At 43.1% G+C, this 20735-nt stretch overlaps 2 protein-coding genes across 2 annotated transcripts in view; one reads left to right on the top strand and one right to left on the bottom strand.

Moving 5' to 3' along the window:
• The window catches only part of SERAC1 (serine active site containing 1), a 52322-nt gene extending 44174 nt beyond the window's left edge, over nucleotides 1-8148 (top strand). Inside the window, 6 exon segments of the mRNA XM_015591909.2 lie at nucleotides 525-619; nucleotides 1284-1381; nucleotides 2545-2691; nucleotides 2694-2723; nucleotides 3687-3830; nucleotides 5349-8148. Coding sequence (XP_015447395.1) covers nucleotides 525-619; nucleotides 1284-1381; nucleotides 2545-2691; nucleotides 2694-2723; nucleotides 3687-3830; nucleotides 5349-5485 — 651 coding nt within the window. The 3' untranslated portion in view covers nucleotides 5486-8148.
• A 6117-nt stretch (nucleotides 8149-14265) lies between these two features.
• The window catches only part of SYNJ2 (synaptojanin 2), a 114855-nt gene continuing 108385 nt past the window's right edge, over nucleotides 14266-20735 (bottom strand). The window contains exons 25-26 of the mRNA XM_025049053.1: nucleotides 19388-19539; nucleotides 14266-17763 (exon numbers count right to left, since the gene is read on the bottom strand). Coding sequence (XP_024904821.1) covers nucleotides 17035-17763; nucleotides 19388-19539 — 881 coding nt within the window. The 3' untranslated portion in view covers nucleotides 14266-17034. The remainder of the gene's footprint in view (nucleotides 17764-19387; nucleotides 19540-20735) is intronic.

The raw sequence follows: 20735 nt of genomic DNA, 5'->3' as shown, positions 1-20735 counted from the left end.
TTTGTCCCACTGCTGCTTATTCACCTTCAGAAAGGCTTATCAAGCAGAAAGAACAGTTTGTGTTCTCTGGTGACAGTGAAGTACGGAGATGACAACAGATCGTGGATCCAGAGACAGAACCGCGACTGTAATTAGTATCTCTGAGTTCTCAGGCCAAGTCCCTAAGCGTCATACACGCGGTCTGTCCCGAGAGCACAGCTTTCTATGGAGTGCTTTCAGAAAGCCGATCTGATCTAGACTCCAGAGACAGGCCCCGCTTTTGGCTGTCGCAGATTAAAATTGAGAATATTCTCTTGAAACCTGTATTGGGCTTATGCTGTAAAGATCAATCCCACCTTGTGACCAGAGACATAAAGAGATAAAATGCTGAAATTGTTTTTCTAGTCACCTTTATACTTTACTGCAGTGTGATCTTTAACTAGTCAATATTACAAGAGCCCTTTAGTTATGAATTTTAATTACTAGGAAATAATCAGGGCAGCGGAAATTTACGTATGTTCTTTCATACCTTTACTTTTACATAGACGTGGTTAGCAAGAGACTGCCCCAGTCTCCGGATCATATCTGTGGAGTACGACACCAGCCTGAGCGACTGGAGGGCAAGGTGCCCTATGGAAAGGTAACGAGAAGCTTTGGGAGGGTGAGGGCCCAGGCCACGAGGGGGCCTCCGGGGTGCAGGGGAGTCTTATCTTCGGATGCCACAGACAGGATTTTCTTAGGAAAAATGAACCTAACCTTATCTTTCTAGGAGGAGTTAGCGATAAATAAATGTTTGAAAATTACTTATTTTGAATTCAGATTCTAACAGCTTTCTGGTATTTCTGAGTAACAAACCAAAGTGACGAAAGCTTAATGCTTGCAGCGTAAATACAAACAGTGGCTAAATGGCAATGACAACTGGCTTGATAAACTCACAAAAGAGACATGGTCTTGTTGTCAGGCCACGTAATGAGAAAGAACACGTGTCCTAAGAGGTGCTGGCAGTTGGTGGGAGACCTAAGTTTGACCTGAGAAAATTGCCAGCCACATATTATGTGCTCAGACAATGCTCGTTTAGTGAACGAACGGCGCGTTTTGGGCTTGAGATATTCCCAGCTATCTCACTGTGACTGTTGGAAGAAGGGAACAAGCGATTGCAGGAATCAAGCAGAGAGAATAGGGAGTATCCCTGACTTTAAAGGTAGCATTGGTCCAGTACACACAAGTTCTTGCCTTAAAAAGTGGGTAGCAAGATTCGGTGGCGGACCGATAGCCTGTCACACCTGCTGTTTCGTTTTGTTCAGAAAGTCCATCGCGTTCCGGAGCAACGAGCTTCTCAGGAAGCTCCGAGCGGCCGGCGTCGGAGACAGGCCGGTGATCTGGGTGTCGCACAGCATGGGCGGTGAGTGCGTTTCATTCTGGGATGCGGGCGGCGAGGGTAGTGTCAGCCCTCGGGACTAACCTGAGGTATTGCAGCTGTTTTACTTCATAGTGACCCTTTTCCCCGCTAAATTAATGTTTTAGGCTATGGCTGGTTTTTCAATTACTACTCTCCTTCCATGCTATTTCTTTTTCTAGAAGGGGACAACTAGTAACAAACCATATAATAGGGATGTGAGTTTGACAACTTAGTGAATAAACATCAGAAGCAGTCCGTGGCTTATACAAGCCTGACTTGTAACGATCCCTCGACGTTCCTGGAGGGTCACAGGGCTCCCCTTCCTTCCTTGCACCCCAACCATTGCAGAGTCCATTATTGCTCTGATGCCCACAACCGCAGCCCCTTCGTGCCTGCTTCCCCGGGTCCCGCAGGTGTCGCTTTGCGGGTCCCTGTGCTTGCTTGCTAAACGACATCCGCTCCTCCTGCCCCTCGCCCCAGTCCAGCTCTAAATTCTCACCACCCACCTTCAGAGGGTCTTCCTGCAGCCTCTGCCTAGTTTATCTGATGAAGCTCAGGGCTGCTGGCCGAGTCCAAGTGTTTTGCTGAGAGAAAGGTAGATGTCACCTTTTGTGTCCTCAGAGATCCAGTGTCACCATCTGTATGACCTTTGTGTTTCGCTGCTGGCTCCAGGCCCGGTGTGGGGAGACAGAAGGTGTCTGTCTAGGTGCGGTTTCCCATAGAAGCTTTTTCCCATGGTGGATGAGCTTTACGGGACTGTGTGTTTCTTGAATGTTGGAACTGTCCTGTGGAGTGGGCATCTGTGGGCTGTTGGGGGTAGGTTGGGGGGGCTGGCTGCTGCTTAGTTGCTTCATTGATGGACACCACTATGGCAGTGCCTGATACTCCTTCTGTGGGACAGCACATTCTGTGATACAAGGTCTAGAATTTTACTTGTTTATAGGTAAGCCTCTAGTCTAGAGGATGAGTGTTATCAAGTGTTAATATTTTAAGGCCTTGTTTATTGGACTACAGAGAATTATTGTGTAAACTTTTTAAAGAAAGCATCTCTCCGTATTTCTTGTTTTGCCTTTTTGGGGTGGGGGGGGGCGGGCGGAGGTGCAGTTAAGAATACTAGAGGGAAGAAAAATAGCCTTGGCACTGTTTTCTTTCTTCTCTGTGGCTAGGTCTTCTTGTCAAAAAGATGCTGCTAGAAGCCTCTCAGAAGCCAGAACTGAGCACCGTTATAAACAACACCAGAGGGATGATTTTCTATAGCGTCCCCCACCACGGGTCGCGTCTGGCGGAGTACTCTGTCAACGTTCGCTCCTTGTTTTTGCTTTGGAAGTCAAGGAACTCAGCAAGGGTAACACTCTGCCACAGAGGAAGCTGGGATTGTCATCGGTTACGGAGGGAAAAAAGGCAGTTTCTAACTTGACTGTTTCATCTCATTATTTGTATATGACTTGTGTTTAGACTGTCATGAAAAATTTTTAGTTTAGACTTTTTCTTTGGTACCTTCCCTTTCTGTTCTTAAGCCATTTGTTCAAATATAAAAAAATTTTACTATTAATTATTTAAAAACTTAAAAGTTATATGTTTTCAATCTTACCAATGAGTTTCCATAAGTTTGGAAAATCAACTGTTAAAATATACACAAGCTTTTAAGATTTTCAGCGTATTAACTATAAAGCACTATATATTTGATTAATAAGCATTCTTTTCTAGAATACCCATTCATCAGAATTTGGAGCCTCTGGCCTGAGCCTTAATATGCCAGTTTTTTTTGCTAGCCTTTCTCTGTGTTCTGCTTTATCTTCTAAACCTTATGTTAAATTTTATTTTCCATAAGCTCTTCCTTGTTCTTTGGTCCATTATCTTTTGAAATCATTTGAAGATACTAATTAGGGGATTTTTAAAAAGTTCCTCTCTGCTGCTTCCCTGAGTTCTCTTTCTCCTGTGCTCGGGTTTTGTTTGCTGTTGGGTCTGCCTCTTAGGTCTCAGGCTTTCCTCGAATAGCTGGTGCTTCTTGGTTGTCCTGTCATAGTTGAGGCTGCGGGACAGAAAGGGGTGGGCACACTGGGAACCCCTGAGACCCACACACCGAACTGCCCTGGGTTTGCTTCCTCTCCACCTGAGGCTGCCTCTCAGTTCTCGGTGGTTTTAGCTTTTTACTCACCTTAAGGGCTTCCTAGGAATGAGATAAACTAAGCCACCATCTTGAATCAGAACCCTCATTTCCTCTCTAAATTTAGAAGGTTAATGCATTTTTTTAAAATGAATTGGATAAAAAGAACTTGCCATAATCTTATTCTCTATAATTTTACAGATTCTCCTGCACTTAAAACACTACAGGATGATTTTCTGGAGTTTGCTAAAGACAAAAACTTCCAGGTGCTGAATTTTGTAGAAACACTGCCAACCTCCATTGGTAGCATGATCAAACTCCACGTGGTTCCCGTGGAATCAGCAGGTACTCGCTCGTTTGAAACTTGTTGGCCGGGTTGGTGGTACCTAGCATTTAATCATAAATGTCAGTTCGTGTATTCAGTTTTTCAGTTTTAGGAGAGCTTTATGAAGATCTAGATTCCAGTTATTAATTTCAGCCATAGATAAAATTTCTCTGCAAACATGTAACTTTTGCATTACCCCTCTCCTTCATTTAACTGATAAGATGTTAAAGGTTAATTGGCTAACTCTAAATTAGTCATCAGCATTGAACTTTGTTGTATTAAGGTGAGAATACAAATACAAAGCCCTTCTGTCACCTAGACTAAAAGGGGCATTTCACATAAAGACATAACCGCATGTAGAAACTCAAAAAAAAAAAAAAAAATCAACTAAAGAACCTTTAGTAAATATATGGAAGAAAAACGAGAAATATTTAAGCGACTAAGATTTCAATGGAAAAAAGCTAGTGTTAAAAGTACAGTCTCTTCACAATCCTGAAGTTGAGGGAAACGAGCGGCATCTGCCACTTGGGTGCATATTACAGGCTCTCGGGGGCGGGGCCCAAGTCCTGGTTCTTTTCTTTAGCGCGCCCTGCGTAGCAGGCGACCCACACCTTTCACTCCCTGGAATGCGGCTTGCGTACCAGACCCTTTTCTGATCCCCCCTGAGGCTGGGTCAGGTGCCGCCCCGGTCGCGCTCGACCACGCAGAGAGAGCTACTTGCAGCCACGGACAGTGTGTATCTGGAGCACCTTCCAGATGGTTCTTTGGTTTGCATAACAAGTTTTGTCCTGACCTCGTTATATATTATCTAAATAAAATGTAAAAGTCTTAGTATTCTGTAGTGGAACCCAAAGAGGCTTCGCCTCAAAGCCATACGTCATAGGGTGTGGAGTTACTATTTAGTAGCTGAGGGACTTGAAGAGGTCAAGGAACAGCTGCTGGGTGTTAAACAAAACTGGAAGCTAAAAGCAAAGTTAATACTGTGGGCGAGCTGCTTGTAGTGACATGACTGTCTGAACCTGCTTTCGTGTCACCAGCAGGCTTGTCTTCCTCCCTCACCTAGCTGGCACCACTAGCACCTCTTGTCACTTCCATGTAGGCAGCTCTGTGAGGCTCAAGCAAACCTCTGAGGCACTAATCATCTCCCCTGGGTGGAGTGATCGCAGCGGTCCGGGTGTAGAACGGGTCCTCCGTGAGCCGTTCCATGCTTTTATCAGGACACGGGAGCTCGTTAGCAAGTTTATAATACAAACCTTAGAAAAAGTGAAATAATTTAGTAATAACCTGCAGATGTATAAAAGTTTTGAAGATAGTGCTCAGGCTCTGTTCGCTATTAAGAAGGCCAGAACACATACAAAGAAGCATAAATTATACCTCCTGAGAACTCATTCCGGTGTGATCAGACTTCAGGTTCCATTATCTTAAGTTCCGTATTATAACTGAATCAGTATTTAGAACAACCCGTTTAGCCTCTTTCAACATTGACGGGGAAGTTTACATTTTTATTTAGATTTTATTGACATTTTTGTTTCCTTCAGATTTAGGCATTGGAGATCTAATTCCTGTGGATGTTAACCATTTGAACATTTGTAAGCCAGAGAAAAAGGATGCTTTTTTGTACCAACGTACCTTACGATTCATCCGTGAAACGTTAGCCAAAGACCTTGAAAACTGACAGTTGTCTTCCATTTTTTATATGTGAACAGAGTGCAAGAAACTTGGTGTTCTCTTCCTCTTTCTAAGCAATCGTGCACACACACTCATGATGCCATCGATACGGTCCGGAATATGTTGCAGGCAACAGTATTCTGTAAAGCACAAACAGAAGTGGCAGGCAGAGAGTGACGGGCAGACTGGATTCTTTTAACTTTTATGTCTCTTACAGTGTTGTCCCAGGTGACATAGAGCAAGCTGCTATGGATAGAGATGCCTTCTGTCACCTGTAACTGTCTGTGGCTTAAGCTGGAGGAGCACTGATGGCTTCTGAAGGGATAGGCGTCGTCAGCTCACCATAAAAATGCCATTTGGAGAGTACCTAGAATGGAGAGGAGAATGAACTAGAACATAAAAGATTGTTTTTGTTCTGGGTTTTGATGTACTGTAAATGTTTTTAAACATCACGGAAAACCTTTGTCGAACACGTTAACTTTGTTAGACCTGCTCTCACCCATGGGTCAGTTCCTTGTAAGTTTTTATTTTCTTATTGCTGGGACAAATATTTCTCCTTTAAAAAAATCCCAGCTTATAGTAATTCTTTCCAGACTTTAGCTACCTATACTTGTAACTTTTCCCAGATAAAGTAGCTAATCCACTATTGATCAGGGTGTGAAACAAAACTATTCTAAGTTGTTATATATGTTAGCAATACTTAGTATCAAGATTCTCAGATTCTCTTTAGCAAAATAGAATATACCTTTTCTTCTTGCTCATTTGGAAATGGTAGTAATTGAACTCCAGCATGGGAGAGATAGGACATCATGTTGCTGACTTTTTCTTTTTAAATAACATTATTGAAATGTCAATTCACATACCATAAAATTCACCTTTTTAAATATACGGTTCATTGATTTTCAGTATATTTACCAAGTTGTACAACCATCACCACTATCTAATTTCAGAACATTTTATCGTCCCCCAGAATAACCTGGAACTATTAACCATCACTCCATGTCCATGCTCCTGTTCCCGCCCCCGGCAAACACTAATCAGCTTTCTGTCTCTCTGGATTTGCCTGTTGTGGACATTTCATATAAATGGAATCATACAATATGTGCCCCTCTGGGTCTGGCTTCCTCTTAGCATAATGTTCAAGGTTCATCCACGATGTAGCATTATTAGTGCTTCATTCTCTTTTGTGGACAAGTAATATTCTACTGCATGGATATACCACATTCATTTATGCCTTCATCGGTTGATAGACATTTTTTTCTTTTGGCTATTATGCTACTGTTAACACTGATGCACATTTTTTTGTGTGTGGATGTATGCTGTTGATGCTCCTGGCCGTGTTCTAGGAGTGGAGTTGCTGACTCATATTAAGCGTCTGTTTACTAATTTGACGGTAGACATTTGTAGAATGGCAGTCAGAGTTAAGACGAGCGCAGCCTCTGAGTGTGAACCCTACCAACATCTGATTGCTTAATTATGCAGCAGCCTAACAAGTGAGTTAACCAGTTTTATACAGATACAGCGAATGCGATGGTTAGCTAACACCAGTAAGTTCGCTAACAGTGGCACTAGTTAATGGGATGCCATGGGAAGAATGCGTAGATACGTTTGGTTTATTTTCTGTTTCTTATGAACCATGGCAGATAATGAGCAGTTTCAGCCATGGTTTAACTTAAGGGTAATGGAATGAAAGCACACACTGTTAAAATCTCGACATAGCTGTTATAGCTGTGCTTTAAAGATAAGGTCTGGGAGAAAGATCTAGTGTATTGTTAAATTAACTAGTTTTCAGGCAAGTCACTGAACATTTTTATTCTGTGAATTGACTATGATGTACACAGGTTCACTTACTTCATCAGTTTTGTGACATTTAAGTCAGCAATGTTTTCAAATATCACTGCCTGAAGAACACAAAGTATGAAAACATGTATTTGAAATAGTTTCAAATTTAGACCATTAAGAAAATGGTTCTCCTAGTTCAGTCAGCTTTGTTTAAATATCCTTTCTGGAAAAAAATTTCATTGAAGCTTTATATTGCCTCTCCCCTCATTTGAAAAGTCACTTTAAAAGATCTGTTTAAGAGGGAAGTAAACAATATAGGTGTTACAAAACACAGTTCTGAAAGCAAGCTGTAATAAAGCTAGGATGAGAATGAAAAGTCACTTATCCTTACTTACACCCCTTTCACTTCTTAATCACATTTCTCCCAAACCTGCTGGATTACATTAACCCTAAATCTCAAAGGCACTGAGTTCCCTTTACCCGCCAGTGTCTCGATCAGATGTCACCACAGAAAGTGTCAAACTACAAAATGGAGCATCAGACCTTTCTTTACGGCGTCTTGACCACTCACCCAAGGCCGCGCTGGCAGCCGGGATATGGTGGAGGGTGCAGGCCTCTGCCTGGTGACAACGCTTGAGTGTGGTGGGCACCGGCATTTATTTCCTATTGAGAAAAACAGTGATTATATTGCTTTTGAACTTGGTTCATATTCACAATGCCCCTCAAATTCTAATTCCTCAAGTGAGTTTTAGGCATACCCTTCTGAATTTTCATCCCTTTGTAATATCAAATGCATTGTATGACGTGGAGTTTTATTGACATTTGGTATAAAAATTATGTCCATGAAAAAACTTTAACGTGTTCAATAAATGTCATTTTAAAATACTACAACTGATTGTGCCTTTATATTGGATGTTGAACACTCCCAAAAGCAATCACTTAAAATCTGTTAGAAATATGCTTTATAAAAGGTCGCATTATAAATTACCTTAACAAACCAGAAGAGGTAGTTCAGTTTAATATCTAAGAAACTTTCAAATTTAGAACGAGTCATTCTTGTGAAATTCCAGTTTCTTGTTTGCTTTCAGCTTGGCCTTGGAGTTCAGCACCTGGTCCCAGCGTTCGGGAACACTCAGCTTGCTAGAACCTGTGAGTTTTAGTTTAATCCAGACTTCGCGTCAGGATGGTTAAGGCTAATGAAAGCGCCAAGTGCACTGATTCCTAGGGCCATTAAAGGGTGTGAACGCCCTCCCCAAGCATAAAAGGTTTTTGTCGTACATATGTCTGTAATTGAGAGTTCAAAATATTTTGACATCTGGGATTATTAGATTAAAACATTTTTTAAAGTTCTAGCTCAAGACGGTGACACAGGAGACTCCTGAACTCACCTGTTTCTGTGGACTGAGTGTACCGCTACACGTGGAGCAGTTCCCTCTGCACGAAATTCAGAAACCAGCTGAGCAGATGAGGAAACGCCCACATCGAAGTGGGTGGGGAAGGCCGGGACACGGACCACCCTCAGTGCAGCGAGACGCAGCCGGGACGCACACAATTCTCACCTCCTCCCTGAGGGGTGAAGGGTTCGGTCCACCTTTTAAGACTTCCACCTGAAGGATGTGCCCCCAAAGCTCTGAAAGCCAACAGGGCTTGTATCCATGACACCCACGAGACCACAGCTAAGCAGCAGTTTTTAATGGGCTTGCAAGGACTCACCACGGCTCCCCCGGGGTTGGTTCAGAGGCAGCGGAGATGAACCTCCATCCCCGGTCTTTCCCTGAAGGAGACCTCTGTGTGTGTCTCAGCTGCAGCCTGCGGGTCAGGCGTCTCGTTTAGCACACATCCACAGGCTCATGCTCCCTGGAGACTGGTGAGGCCAGTGGGTGCTGCCTCCAGGTTCTCCCTCCAGCCCACTCCAGGTCGCCGGTATCTCCTTGGAAGAAGCATGCACACGTGTCTGGTGCCCTGGCTTTGGTGACCACTGCCCAGTGGTCCCTGGCTGTAGTGGCCACTGGGGCATGTGTTTGTGGGTCCCACAGGGCTGTAGCAGACAAACAGTTCTCAATCTTCTATCCACCCAGGACCCAGTGCAGAGGGAGCAGGCAGAAACACCCATCTCCCAGTCTATCTGAAAGACGTCTCTGCATACTTTAAAAGCTGCTGTCTGAGGACCCAGCCTCCAATCAGCCTGCACCTAGGTGCTCGCTGAGAACCCACACAGACAGACACACACACACACTGTGGAACACCGATAGGTCTTGGCAGATCTTCAACTCCTGAGGACCACTGAGAACAAAGATGACAGCCTGGACAGTCATGGATATTTAAGAGACAACCAAGAACTCCGTGGGATGAATGACAAGGTTCATCTCCTATATGAGACCACCCATTCAAGACTGGGGAAAGTGGCTCTTTAATGCACAGAAACCAAGAGAGTCTTGGAAAATGGAGAGGAATGTTTTTCAAACAAAAGTACAAGATAAAACTCCAGAAACAGACCTTCATGAAATGGAGGTAAATGATTGGCCTAAGAGTTCAAAATAATAAAGATGCTCACCCAGGTTAGGAGAATAATGCATAAACGAAGTGAGAATTTCAGCAACGAAATGAAGTACCAAACAAATCCCAGAGCTGAAGAAGACAGTCACTGAAATGAAAAATTCAATAGAGAGATTCGGTGGCAGAGCAGGTCATATGGAGGAAAGGATCAGCAAACAAAGTGGAATTCATCCCGTTAGAGCAAGAATAGAAAAGAGTGAAAAAGAGCAAAGATAGTGCCGAGAATTTAGGAGACACCAGCAGGTAGCCCAATATTTGTATTATAAGGGTCCCAGAAGGAAAAGAGAAAGGGGCAGAAAGCTTATTCAAAGTAACGATGGCTGAAATCTTCCCTCACTCAGAAGCCCAGAGAATTCCAAAGAAGATGAATCCGAAGAGAGCCACACTAAGACGCATTCTAATTGTCAAAAATTAAAGACAAGGAGAATCTTAAAAGCAGCAAGAGAAAAACAACTTGTTATATTCAAGAGGACTCCCATAAAATCATAGGCTGATTTTTAAGCAGAAACTTGGCAGGCCAGAAGGTGGCATGGTATATTCCAAGTGGTGAAAGAAAAACAGTTGCCAATGGAGAATACCCGGCAAAGTCGTTCTTCAAATAGTTTCCCAGAAGAGCAAGAGCTGAAGGTGTGCGTCACCACTAGACCAGCCTTACGAGAAATGTTAAAGGGACCTCTTTAAGCTGAAACAGGATGGTAGTAATAGGAAGACATAAAAGCATAAATCTCACTGGTAAAGGTAAATAGATAAATCCAGACTACTCTAATGTAATAGTGGTGGATAAATCACTTATAAATCTAGTATGAAGGTTAAAGACAAAAGTAGTGAAAATAACTACAATAATCTGTCAGTGGATATACATGATAAAAATAAATTTGTGACAAAAAAAGGGAGAGGGAGTAAAAAGTATAGATCAATTCTCCAGGATCATGTCTCAGAACATAAGACAAGTATTAATAAATTGAAGAAGGCATAAATCAAACATCTTTTCAGACCACAGTGATACAAAACTCGAAATACAAGAAGAAGACTGAAAAATTCACAAAGTGTGACGGTGAGAAATGAAAATGGGAACACAACATACCAAAACTTAGGGATGTGCAGCAAAAGCAGTTCTAAGAAACTTACGGTAATAAATGCCTGCGTTAAAAAAGAAAGATCTCAAATTAACAACCTAACTTTCTAGGAACTGGAAAAAGAACAAACTAAGCCCAAAGTTAGGAGAAAGACAGTAAGATCAGCAGAATTAAGTGAAATTCTAAAAAGACAATTGAAAAGATCAACGAAGCTAAAAACTGGCTTTTGAAAAGATGGACAAACTTTTAGCTTCTCTTACCAGAATAAGCAAAAGAGCTTATTACATAAGCAAAATAAAATTTCATATAAATAAAATTAGAAATGAAAGAGAAGACATTACAACTGATACCAAAAAAAATACTAAGGATCATAAGAGATTAATAAGTATATGCCAAAAATTGGACAAAGTAGAAGAAATGGATAAAGTCCTAGAAACAATCTATCAAGATTGAATCATGAAGAAATAGAAAATCTGAACATTCCAATTACTAGTAAGGGGACTGAACCAGTAACCAAAAAACTTCCTAACAGAAAAATCCAGGACCAGATCGTTTCACTGGTGAATTCAACCAAACATAGAAGAATTATTACCGATCCTTTTAAAACTCTTCCAAAACGTAGAAGAGGAACACTTCCAAACATTTTGAGGCTAGGCTTACCCTGAAACAAAAACCAGACAAGGACACTACAAGAAAAGAAAGTTACAGGCCAATATCCCTGGTAAGCGTAGATATAAAAATGCTCAAAAAAATATTAGCCAGTTGAATTCAACAGTACATTAAAGGATCATACACCATGATCAAGTGCGATTTATTCTGGGGGTGCAAGGATGGTTTGACATCCACAAATCAATGTGATATATCACATTAACAAAATGAAGGATAAAAATGATCTCAATAGACGCAGAAAATGCATTTGACAAAATTCAACATTCATGATAAAAACTCAAAGTGTGTATAAAGGGAATGTACATTGACATAGGGCCACACTGGACAAGCCCACAGCTAACATACTCAAGAGTGATCAGGAACGAGACAGGGATGTCCTGTCTTGCCACTTTTATTCAAAATAGTATTGGAATTACTAGCCAGAGCAAGAAAGAAATATGTTATCCAAATTGGAAAGAAGTAAAATTGTCTCTGTTTGCAGATGACATTATATATTAAAAGCCCTAGACTCCACCAGAAAACTTTTAGAATAAATTCAGTAAAATTGCAGGAAACAAAATCAGTATACAAAAATCAGTTGTGTTTCTATTATTGGAAAGATAAAACAATCCCATTCACAACTGCATCAAAAATAATAAAATGCCTAGGAAATTTAACCAAAGAGGTGAGAGAGCTGTACATTGACAACTATAAGACACTGATGAAAGAAAATGAAGACATAAATGGAAAGGTATTCCTTGCTCATGGGTTGGAAAAATTAATATGAAAATATCTATACTACTCAAAGCAATCTATAGATTCAGTGCAGTCCCTATCAAAATTCCAATGTCTTCCTCAGAAATGGACCAAACAGTCCTAAAATTTGTATGGTACTGCAAAAGATAGACAACTATAAGACACTGATGAAAGAAAATGAAGACCTAAATGGAAAGGTATTCCTTGCTCGTGGGTTGGAAAAATTAATATGAAAATATCCATACTACTCAAAGCAATCTACAGATTCAGTGCAGTCCCTGTCAAAATTCCAATGTCTTCCTCAGAAATGGAACAAACCGTCCTAAAATTTGTATGGTACTGCAAAAGATCCCGAATAGCCAAAGCAATCTTGAGAAAGAACAATACTAGAGGCAACACATTTCCTGATTTCAAACTGTATAGCAAAGCTATAGCAATCAAAATAGTGTCGTATTGGCACAGAAACAGAGACTAGATCGATGGAACAAAATAGAGAGCCCAGAAATAAACCCATGCATATATGGTTAATTAACTTACGACAAAAGAGCCAAGAATATACAATGGGGAAAGGATAGTCTCTTCAATAAATGGTGTTTGGAAAACTGGACAGATACACACAAAAACAGAAAGGAAATGGACCACTCTCTATACCATATACAAAAATCAACTCAAAATGGATTAAAGATTTGAATGTAAGTCCTAAAACCATAAAAGTGCTAGAAGGAAGTATCGTGGGTAAGTTCCTTGACATTGGTCTTGGCAATGATTTTTTTTTTTTAATTGACACCAAAAGCAAAGGCAACAAAATAAAAAACAATTGGGACTACATCGAACTAATAAGCTTCTTCATGGCAAAGGAAACTATCAACAAAGAAAGGCAAACTAAGGAATGGGAAGAAATATTAGCAAGTCATGTATCTGATAAAGGGTTAGGATCCAAAATATATAAAGAACTCACAATACCAAAAATCTAACAATCTGATTTAAAAATGGGCAGAGGAACTGCATGGAGATTTTTCCAAAGACATACAGATGGCCATCAGGCTTTGAAGAGCTATTTGCTCAGGCAAAACCTGTGATCTTAACCACTCTAACATAGATTATTCAGGGATTTCCACTCCACAGCTTCTATTATCTACAGAATAAAATCCTAAACTCATTTAAGGTCCTCTGAAGTTATTTCTCATCAGCTAACGTCCATTCCATGTACACAGATCCACTTTCGCTACTTGTCAAATTCTTAATCCTCTTCTCTCAAATTGTCCCTGACCCTCTGTTCACAGTCGGTATCTCGTCGGTACTCCCCACCTCATGATGGGCGTTACTCTGTAGAAATGAACAGTTGGCCTCGTAAGAGTGAGTTTTCAAATCTCTCTCCCCCACGACCTTGGGAAGGAAGGTACTGTAACCAGCCATTTCCTCCCCTGGACCAAGTCCCAGGGCTGTGCATTCAGATAAATGAACTCAGTATCATACTTACTGGTCAGGAAGGACTAGCCATCTTTATTATTTTGAGATTGTCAGTATATTCTTATTCCGGAAAGTCATTAGAGAACATTTATAATCTATATTTGTGTGTCAATCAGCTGATAACATAGACAGAACCTAAAGATTATTTACTCCCTTTTCCTGCCTGCAATACAGTAATGTACTCAAACCAATCTAGCAGACTAAGATTCTGTAAGTTTGCTATAAGACCCTATAGAAAATGAATTATACCATCTCAAGTCTTATAGACATTGTAGCATAAAGTTATTATATATGTTATCATAGTGGTCCCTACTGGCATCATTAAGAATTCAAGTAATATATTCTTAATCAAATTATTACTTTTACGATTTTTCAACTTAGTCTGATGGTTGAAAAAAGAAGCAAAAACAAAAACTCAGAGGAGTAACTAGTAGTCACATTTCATCAATAGAAGACTAGCCAAAGGGTTCTCTTCATATCTGAAAAGAAACAAGCCAAATAATTTTAAAAAGACAAAATATTTAATAGGTATATTTATACAATTTCAGTACAAATGATCACTTCAAATACACATTACAGGGTTTTTATTAATTGCCAGTCAGTCAATAAATAATTTTTGCAGCTTTCCTTTCTGATGAAATCACTTCACTATAAAGAGAACATTTTAATTCATTACTTTGCTTATACATGTCGGTAGAATTTTATTAAGTGTCTTGAACTTCAGTAACGTTCAACTTTTACGGGAATTGCTTGGGCAGATGTCCTAATTTCAGCCATTTACTGGAACAAATTTTAAAAAGAGGCAAGAAGTTGGAGAAGACTGTTTTAAAAGGGAATATAGTAATTGGAGTCACAGAGACAATGTGGAATCGTAAAGTGTTGTGCCTATGAGTCTCTGCGGTGAACTGTAATGTCTTACAGAAAAGTCACGAAATAAACTGCAAGGTCGCAATGAAAAGCCCTGTGCGGAAGCGTCAAAGTAAAATTAAAAATACAAAACCACAGAATGAAACCCCCAGCATGGCAGCGGCTCATTGTCGACTGACACCGCTAACCCAGGAAACCCGCCGACTATTAAGCATCGATTTAAAAACAAGGCGATTCTAGTTGTCTTTTTTTAAGAGAACAGTGGTGGGAGAACCTGACACAGTATCAGCTCTAAGTCCCCTCTGTGTTGTTCACTAAACTTGAAAGCTCGCGATCAAATGATGTTTGTTCAATTCTTCATGTTAAACTACCTGTAACTTTTCTTGTGACCTGCCTCCCGAGGTCGGCATGATTCTGTGCTTTCTTACCATCGAATTCTTAAGAGCTGCTTGTGATGAGCGGCCATGTTAACTGAAATTCTGTTCTCTGTACCGTTTACCGGCTGTTGGCTTTTTAGCACGAAGAAGAAACCCCAAAGGCAGCCTGTTCCCAGCATTGTGAGCAACCGTTGTGGTTCTGCTTTTCCCCTGCTTTTCTGACTGGTGGTTACATAAATCTGCTTTCAAATTCACCTCCTTTTTGGTAGGAAAACAGGTTACAGAGAAAAGAGCACTTGAATTAAGAAATCTTCGCTTTCATTCCCAATTGTACCCTTAGAAGCAGTGTGAATCTCAGCAAATTATTAAACTTCTCCAAGCCTCTCTAACGCATCTTGCTTGCTTTCTCCTCCTAACCCTTGCAAGGATTGTGTTGTTTACTTGTGTTAGAGGAAAATGACATGAAATGCTTCCTGCAGAAGGTGTCCTCGTCACTGTGGGCCAGAAACACCATCTTTTATGACTGGTCAACTACATGTATTCTGTTTATCTCTATGGGTCACCAATACCTTTTTCTTTATCAGTTTTCAGATGAAATGAGATAAACATGGTAGTTTTGTTTTTGAGTGCCCGATTTGAATAATCTACAGTGTATCTTGATAGTGGTGATGAGAAATAACTCTGAAATCCCAGAGGTCTGATAGGTAGAATGAGTGGTCTTCCCCAAACGGTCACTGCCATGCTGACCATTAGAATTGAGTGCAGGAAGTCCCCAGTCACACTGAGTAGAGCATGGAATCATTGTTGTATGATTCTATGAGACTTCCAAATACGGTATGTGACACGCTCAGATTCTGCCAGTAAATTTCTTATCAGCAAAAATATATTTGCTCCAAATGGACTCAGTTTTAAAATATATAACAGTATAGTGATGTCTTTTTAAATGATTAAATAGGTAAGAAGTAATGTTGGAAATGTATAGAAAATGTATAGGTAAAAAAAAATAAACCTAATAAACATGTAGATAAGCAAACCCAGAAATGCTATATAGGGACATGTGACATTTTGCTTCCTGAAGCTATATAGCCAGGCAGACCAGGCTAAAGCAGATATTCGTCCTGCTATAACAGAATCAAGAATGTGGGCCGGTGGGCCGTTCATATTTGTGCTTATACCAGGCATGGGACATAAGGGAAAAAAAGGAATCCACAAGGTTTCCTTTGATAGGGGATCGAAAGCGTATCAAAACCGGGCTAAGTGGCACACACCGGGGCTCAGGACTGGCAGCTTTTGGGACATGCGGCGTCTGAGACAGGGTGCGGGGGTCTCTAGCCGGTTTAAGCTCAGGCTACGCTAACGGTATATGCTTCAGAACCAGAACACTGTCGACACAGCCGCCTCACAGGCAAGGTTATTTTTTGACGCACACAACATACGAGGGCTCACGAGGGAACAAACAGCGGCGTGCGCTCGTCGACCCCATGGCTGTGTCCAACTCTGATGTTTTTAGCCTGCTGTCAGAGGGCCAGGTACGGCTCTTAGTGGTCCCTGCCACCTCTCGGTGTAGCCCTTACTTAATGCATCTACCTCCAAGTGAGTCACCAAAACATTATTCCAAATCTGCAAAATACAAACAAAATTTAAAAATCACATACACACATATATTGAACAACCACTTAAAATTCGGTGGGAGAGAACTTCCTGGGCATTATCAGCCAGTTCCCGGCCCTGACAGCCACCCCGCCGACTCTAACGGGCGGTTTCCCATAGCCCCGAGAGGAAACTCACAACGCACGAGTCTGGAGTGAAACAAATCTCGGTGGCTGCGTAATAATCTTATTGAATAAAAGACACAACTTTTGTGAACTGCACAGAGTCACCGGAGCACAAATGTTGTTTCAGTGTGCCTTTAAATGGATGTCCCATTTGACCGGGGGTCAAGGCCAATGGGCTTTGCCCTAGAAAGGGCCGCCTGAGGGAAGAAGGCACGCATTCTGCGGAGGGCGGCTGTCGGTGCTCCCCACTCATGTTCTCTCCAGTGGGTCAAACACCTGCAGCACCGTCCTCTGGTCCTTGTCACTGACTGCCACCCAGTGACCGAAGTCTTTGTGCCTGTGCTCTGGTGATGGCTCCTCGGCAGCTGTACCACTGACTTGCTGCGGGGCTGTATGTGCCTTTTCGAGGTGCCTGGACCCCGAGTCCAGGGGGTCAGAGCTCTTGGAAAGCCAGGCATTATTCAACAGTTTAGGGTGCTGCAGAAGGCTCCAGAAGGGATCTTGATAATCACCCAGAGCCGGGGCTGCCTCTGGCTTTGTCCCCTGGGGGCCATCGGTCTCGGAGCTTGCTGCTGACGCAGAGCCAAGGAAAGCCGATGGTGGAAAGAGAGCGCCCCCGTCAGGCTGGTGTGCGGGGGGACCGTTGCTGCCGCCGCAGGCGAGGCCCTGGAGGAGCTGGCTGTTGGTCTGCAGAACCTGCAGGTGGAAGGCCGCGGGGGCCGACTTCTTCCTCCTCGGGGGGACCTGGGGCACCAGAGGCGGGACCTCCACGAGGGGCGTCGTGGCCACCGCAGGGGCATCGTATGGCTCTGGCTTTCCGACGCTTGGCCTCCTCTCGGCATCTCTCCCCGGCTGAAGTGTTCTTGGTTTGGGAACAGGAGGGGCTGTCGCTAGAGGAGGAGTTTCGAGGCTTGTCTCCAAGGGCTCGATTGTAAAACGAGCAGCCTGTTGCCCAAACGGTTCTTCTGGTGACGTGGGCTGAGAAAAAACACGATAAAGAGTCTAAGTGAAAAGCCAGCACTGAGGGGGTGGCGATCAGAGAGCACTCACACAGTGTCAGCAGGAGAGTAGAGATGGGGCTCAGCGGACATTCTAGCAAATTCGAGATTTGAGAATGCCAGGGATGCGGAAATGCGGCCAGGTACGAAACAGCACAGGAGAAACACACATTTATCACGTAGTACCAGCAGGTCCAATGAAATATGAGTGGAAACTTTAAAACCAGGGTCACAGGGAATAATCTGAGACAGGGTTTCCTTCGTTACCTTAGGGAATGGGGTGATGCTCTCTAATTAAAAGCGAACTTCTCAGAAACTCTGTGGCCGCAGCTTTGATAATTCACAGCAGCCCCGCGCTAGGCTGAAGTCATTTCCATTAATAATCTCATTACGCTAATTTAAGGATTAATGGATGTACTTGTTCCTTGAATCTTTGATATTTAAATACGGAAGAATGGGGAACTTTACACACACACTTCCTTGGTTCTGATTCACAACTATCACAAAGAAAGCAATTGCACAGTACGAAAAGCAGCTTTTGTGATGAACCGGCTATCCACAGTTTAAGCATTGGCCTTTTGGTATTTCTTTTGGTTCTTTAGAAAACGAACAGCAAACACAGTCCGTTTTCCAGCATCCCAATGGTCGCTGCCCGTGCAGCGGGCTGAGAAACTGAGTCCATTTCTGCCCCTGGCTTTTAAGAGAAAAGACAAAGCGAGCCCAGGGCAGCGGAGGAGGAAAGAGGTCTGTTTTGCAAGCAGGCATGGGGAATGACAGATGCCACCAGCCACACTGGACAGAGGAGACAAAGCGAGCTCCGTAAGAACGAGGCGCCAGAGGCACGGCTCACACTTCCAACAGGCGGAAAAGCAGCGGTCATCTGCAATGACCAGCCAGGGTTACCGAGTGTCCGGTACCAGAACAACTGAGATCAAGCGGAAGATCCGGATGCCTCTAGAGGTGCCAGTCTTTGGGCTGCCACCGTCCTGACAAACTCATGTCTTTGCAGCAGCAAGCAAGGCTGAGAAGCTTGAGAGCGAGAGCAAAACACAATCTGCAAGAAAAGTGGCGAGAGAAGCTGTCGAACCTCCAGCGCCCGAGGCCGTTGCTGCTCCTTTGGGACCGGTTATCGTTCCTGTGATGCAGATCAAACCTGACCGCCTGACACCACGCGCACGCGCATGCGCACGCGCCACAGACCACGCGCACGCGCCACAGACCACGTCAAACCTGACCGCCTGACCGCACGCGCCAGACCACGCGCACGCGCCACAGACCACGCGCACGCGCCACAGACCACGCGCACGCGCCACAGACCACGCGCAGACGGGGACTAGAGGAGCACCTGGCATCAGGCCTCCCACAGCGGTTTGACGTGGGGACTTGACTAGGACACGCAGGAAGTGTCATGAGAAATTCCTGCTTTTTCTGCTCAGCTCGAGCCAGGACGTGGCGGGGATACAAAGCAGAGAGCTCCCGCCAAGCGTCCCCCTCAAGGATGGGCCGCCGTCGGGGACTCAGAGCGCGGACGGAGACAGACTTGACGGAGACAAGATTCTCATCGAGCGACTCAGGAGCGAGGGGCTCACGCTACCCGGTCTTACCTTCCCGGTCCTCCTCAAGGTGGGCTTCTTGATGGCGGGGACTCTCGGGGCAGGCCGACGGGGCAGGCGCGGGGCCACCCCCGCCGCGGGGTCCACCGTGGAGGGCGCTTGGTCCCCCAGGGCTGTGGCGCTCAGGGCTTCTCCTAGGGCGCCTGAAACATGCAGTGGCATGGCTGGCACAGGGGACAAGGCACATCGCTGCATGGCGTCATCTTCAGGCAGCCTACACTCCCAGGGTAACTGACTAATACCAAGTATTGCCCATTTCTAGAAAATTAATACTTGAGGGTTGTCAAGCCCAAACGGCTAGGCTTGGCCCCCAGCTTCTCATGCCCACCTTCTCAACGGGGATGGTGAGCTGGGTCCACGGCTGGCTCTCATGAGGGTCAGTGACGTCCTGACCACACGTGCAAAACTTTATGTGCACGTACGTTTCTCAGGGGAGATGACCCAAAACCCTCAAAATCTCGGCAGGGCCAATGACCAAGGAAACTCGAAGCCAAACCTCTCCTAACTTCAACATCTATAGAACTTTTTAAAAAATTACAATACAATTCACATACCACAAAATAGACCTTTTAAAGAATACAATTTGAGGTTTTTAGGGTATTCGCTAAAGTGCAGCTATCACCACTAATTCAAACACATCTTTACCACCCTAAAAAGAAACCCTACACATACCCACAGCAGTGACTCCCCAGCCCTCTCCAGCCCCCAAAAACCATCATAACGCTGTCTCTGTAGTTTTGCCTGTTCTTGATATTTCATATTTATATGGTCTGTTTTGTGTTTTCTTTCACTTAGCATACCATTTTTAAGATTCGCCCATGATATAGCATGTATTAGCACTCTATGGTCTGTTTTGTGTTTTCTTTCACTTAGCATACTGTTTTTAAGATTCATTCACCCATGATATAGCATGTTTTAGCACTCATTCTTTTTTATGGCTAAATAATATTCCATTGTATGGTTACATCACATTTCAACCATTTATCAGTTGACAGACACTTGAGTTGTTACATATGATTGTATTTTTTAAAATAAAAAGTACTTTTAAATAGATTTAAAAAACCACTTGCGATGATATTATTCTACAACAGTATTTTGCAATCTCTTAACTTACGCCCTCCTTAAATGTGACTTAAAAATTCCAAATAAATTTAATATCCTGACTAAAAACAAATCGGGCAATTGTAATTGTATATGGCTATTCAGCTGGCATCATCTCCCCTCTCCATCTGCAAGAAAAGTGGCGAGAGAAGCTGTCGAACCCCCAGCGCCCGAGGCCATTGCTGCTCCTTTGGGACTGGTTATCGTTCTTGTGATGCAGATCAAACCTGACCGCCTT

This window comes from Pteropus alecto, unplaced genomic scaffold, assembly GCF_000325575.1.
Source record: "Pteropus alecto unplaced genomic scaffold, ASM32557v1 scaffold195, whole genome shotgun sequence".
In the NCBI taxonomy this organism is placed as follows: domain Eukaryota; kingdom Metazoa; phylum Chordata; class Mammalia; order Chiroptera; family Pteropodidae; genus Pteropus; species Pteropus alecto.
This window is presented reverse-complemented; position numbering and strand designations above follow the sequence as displayed.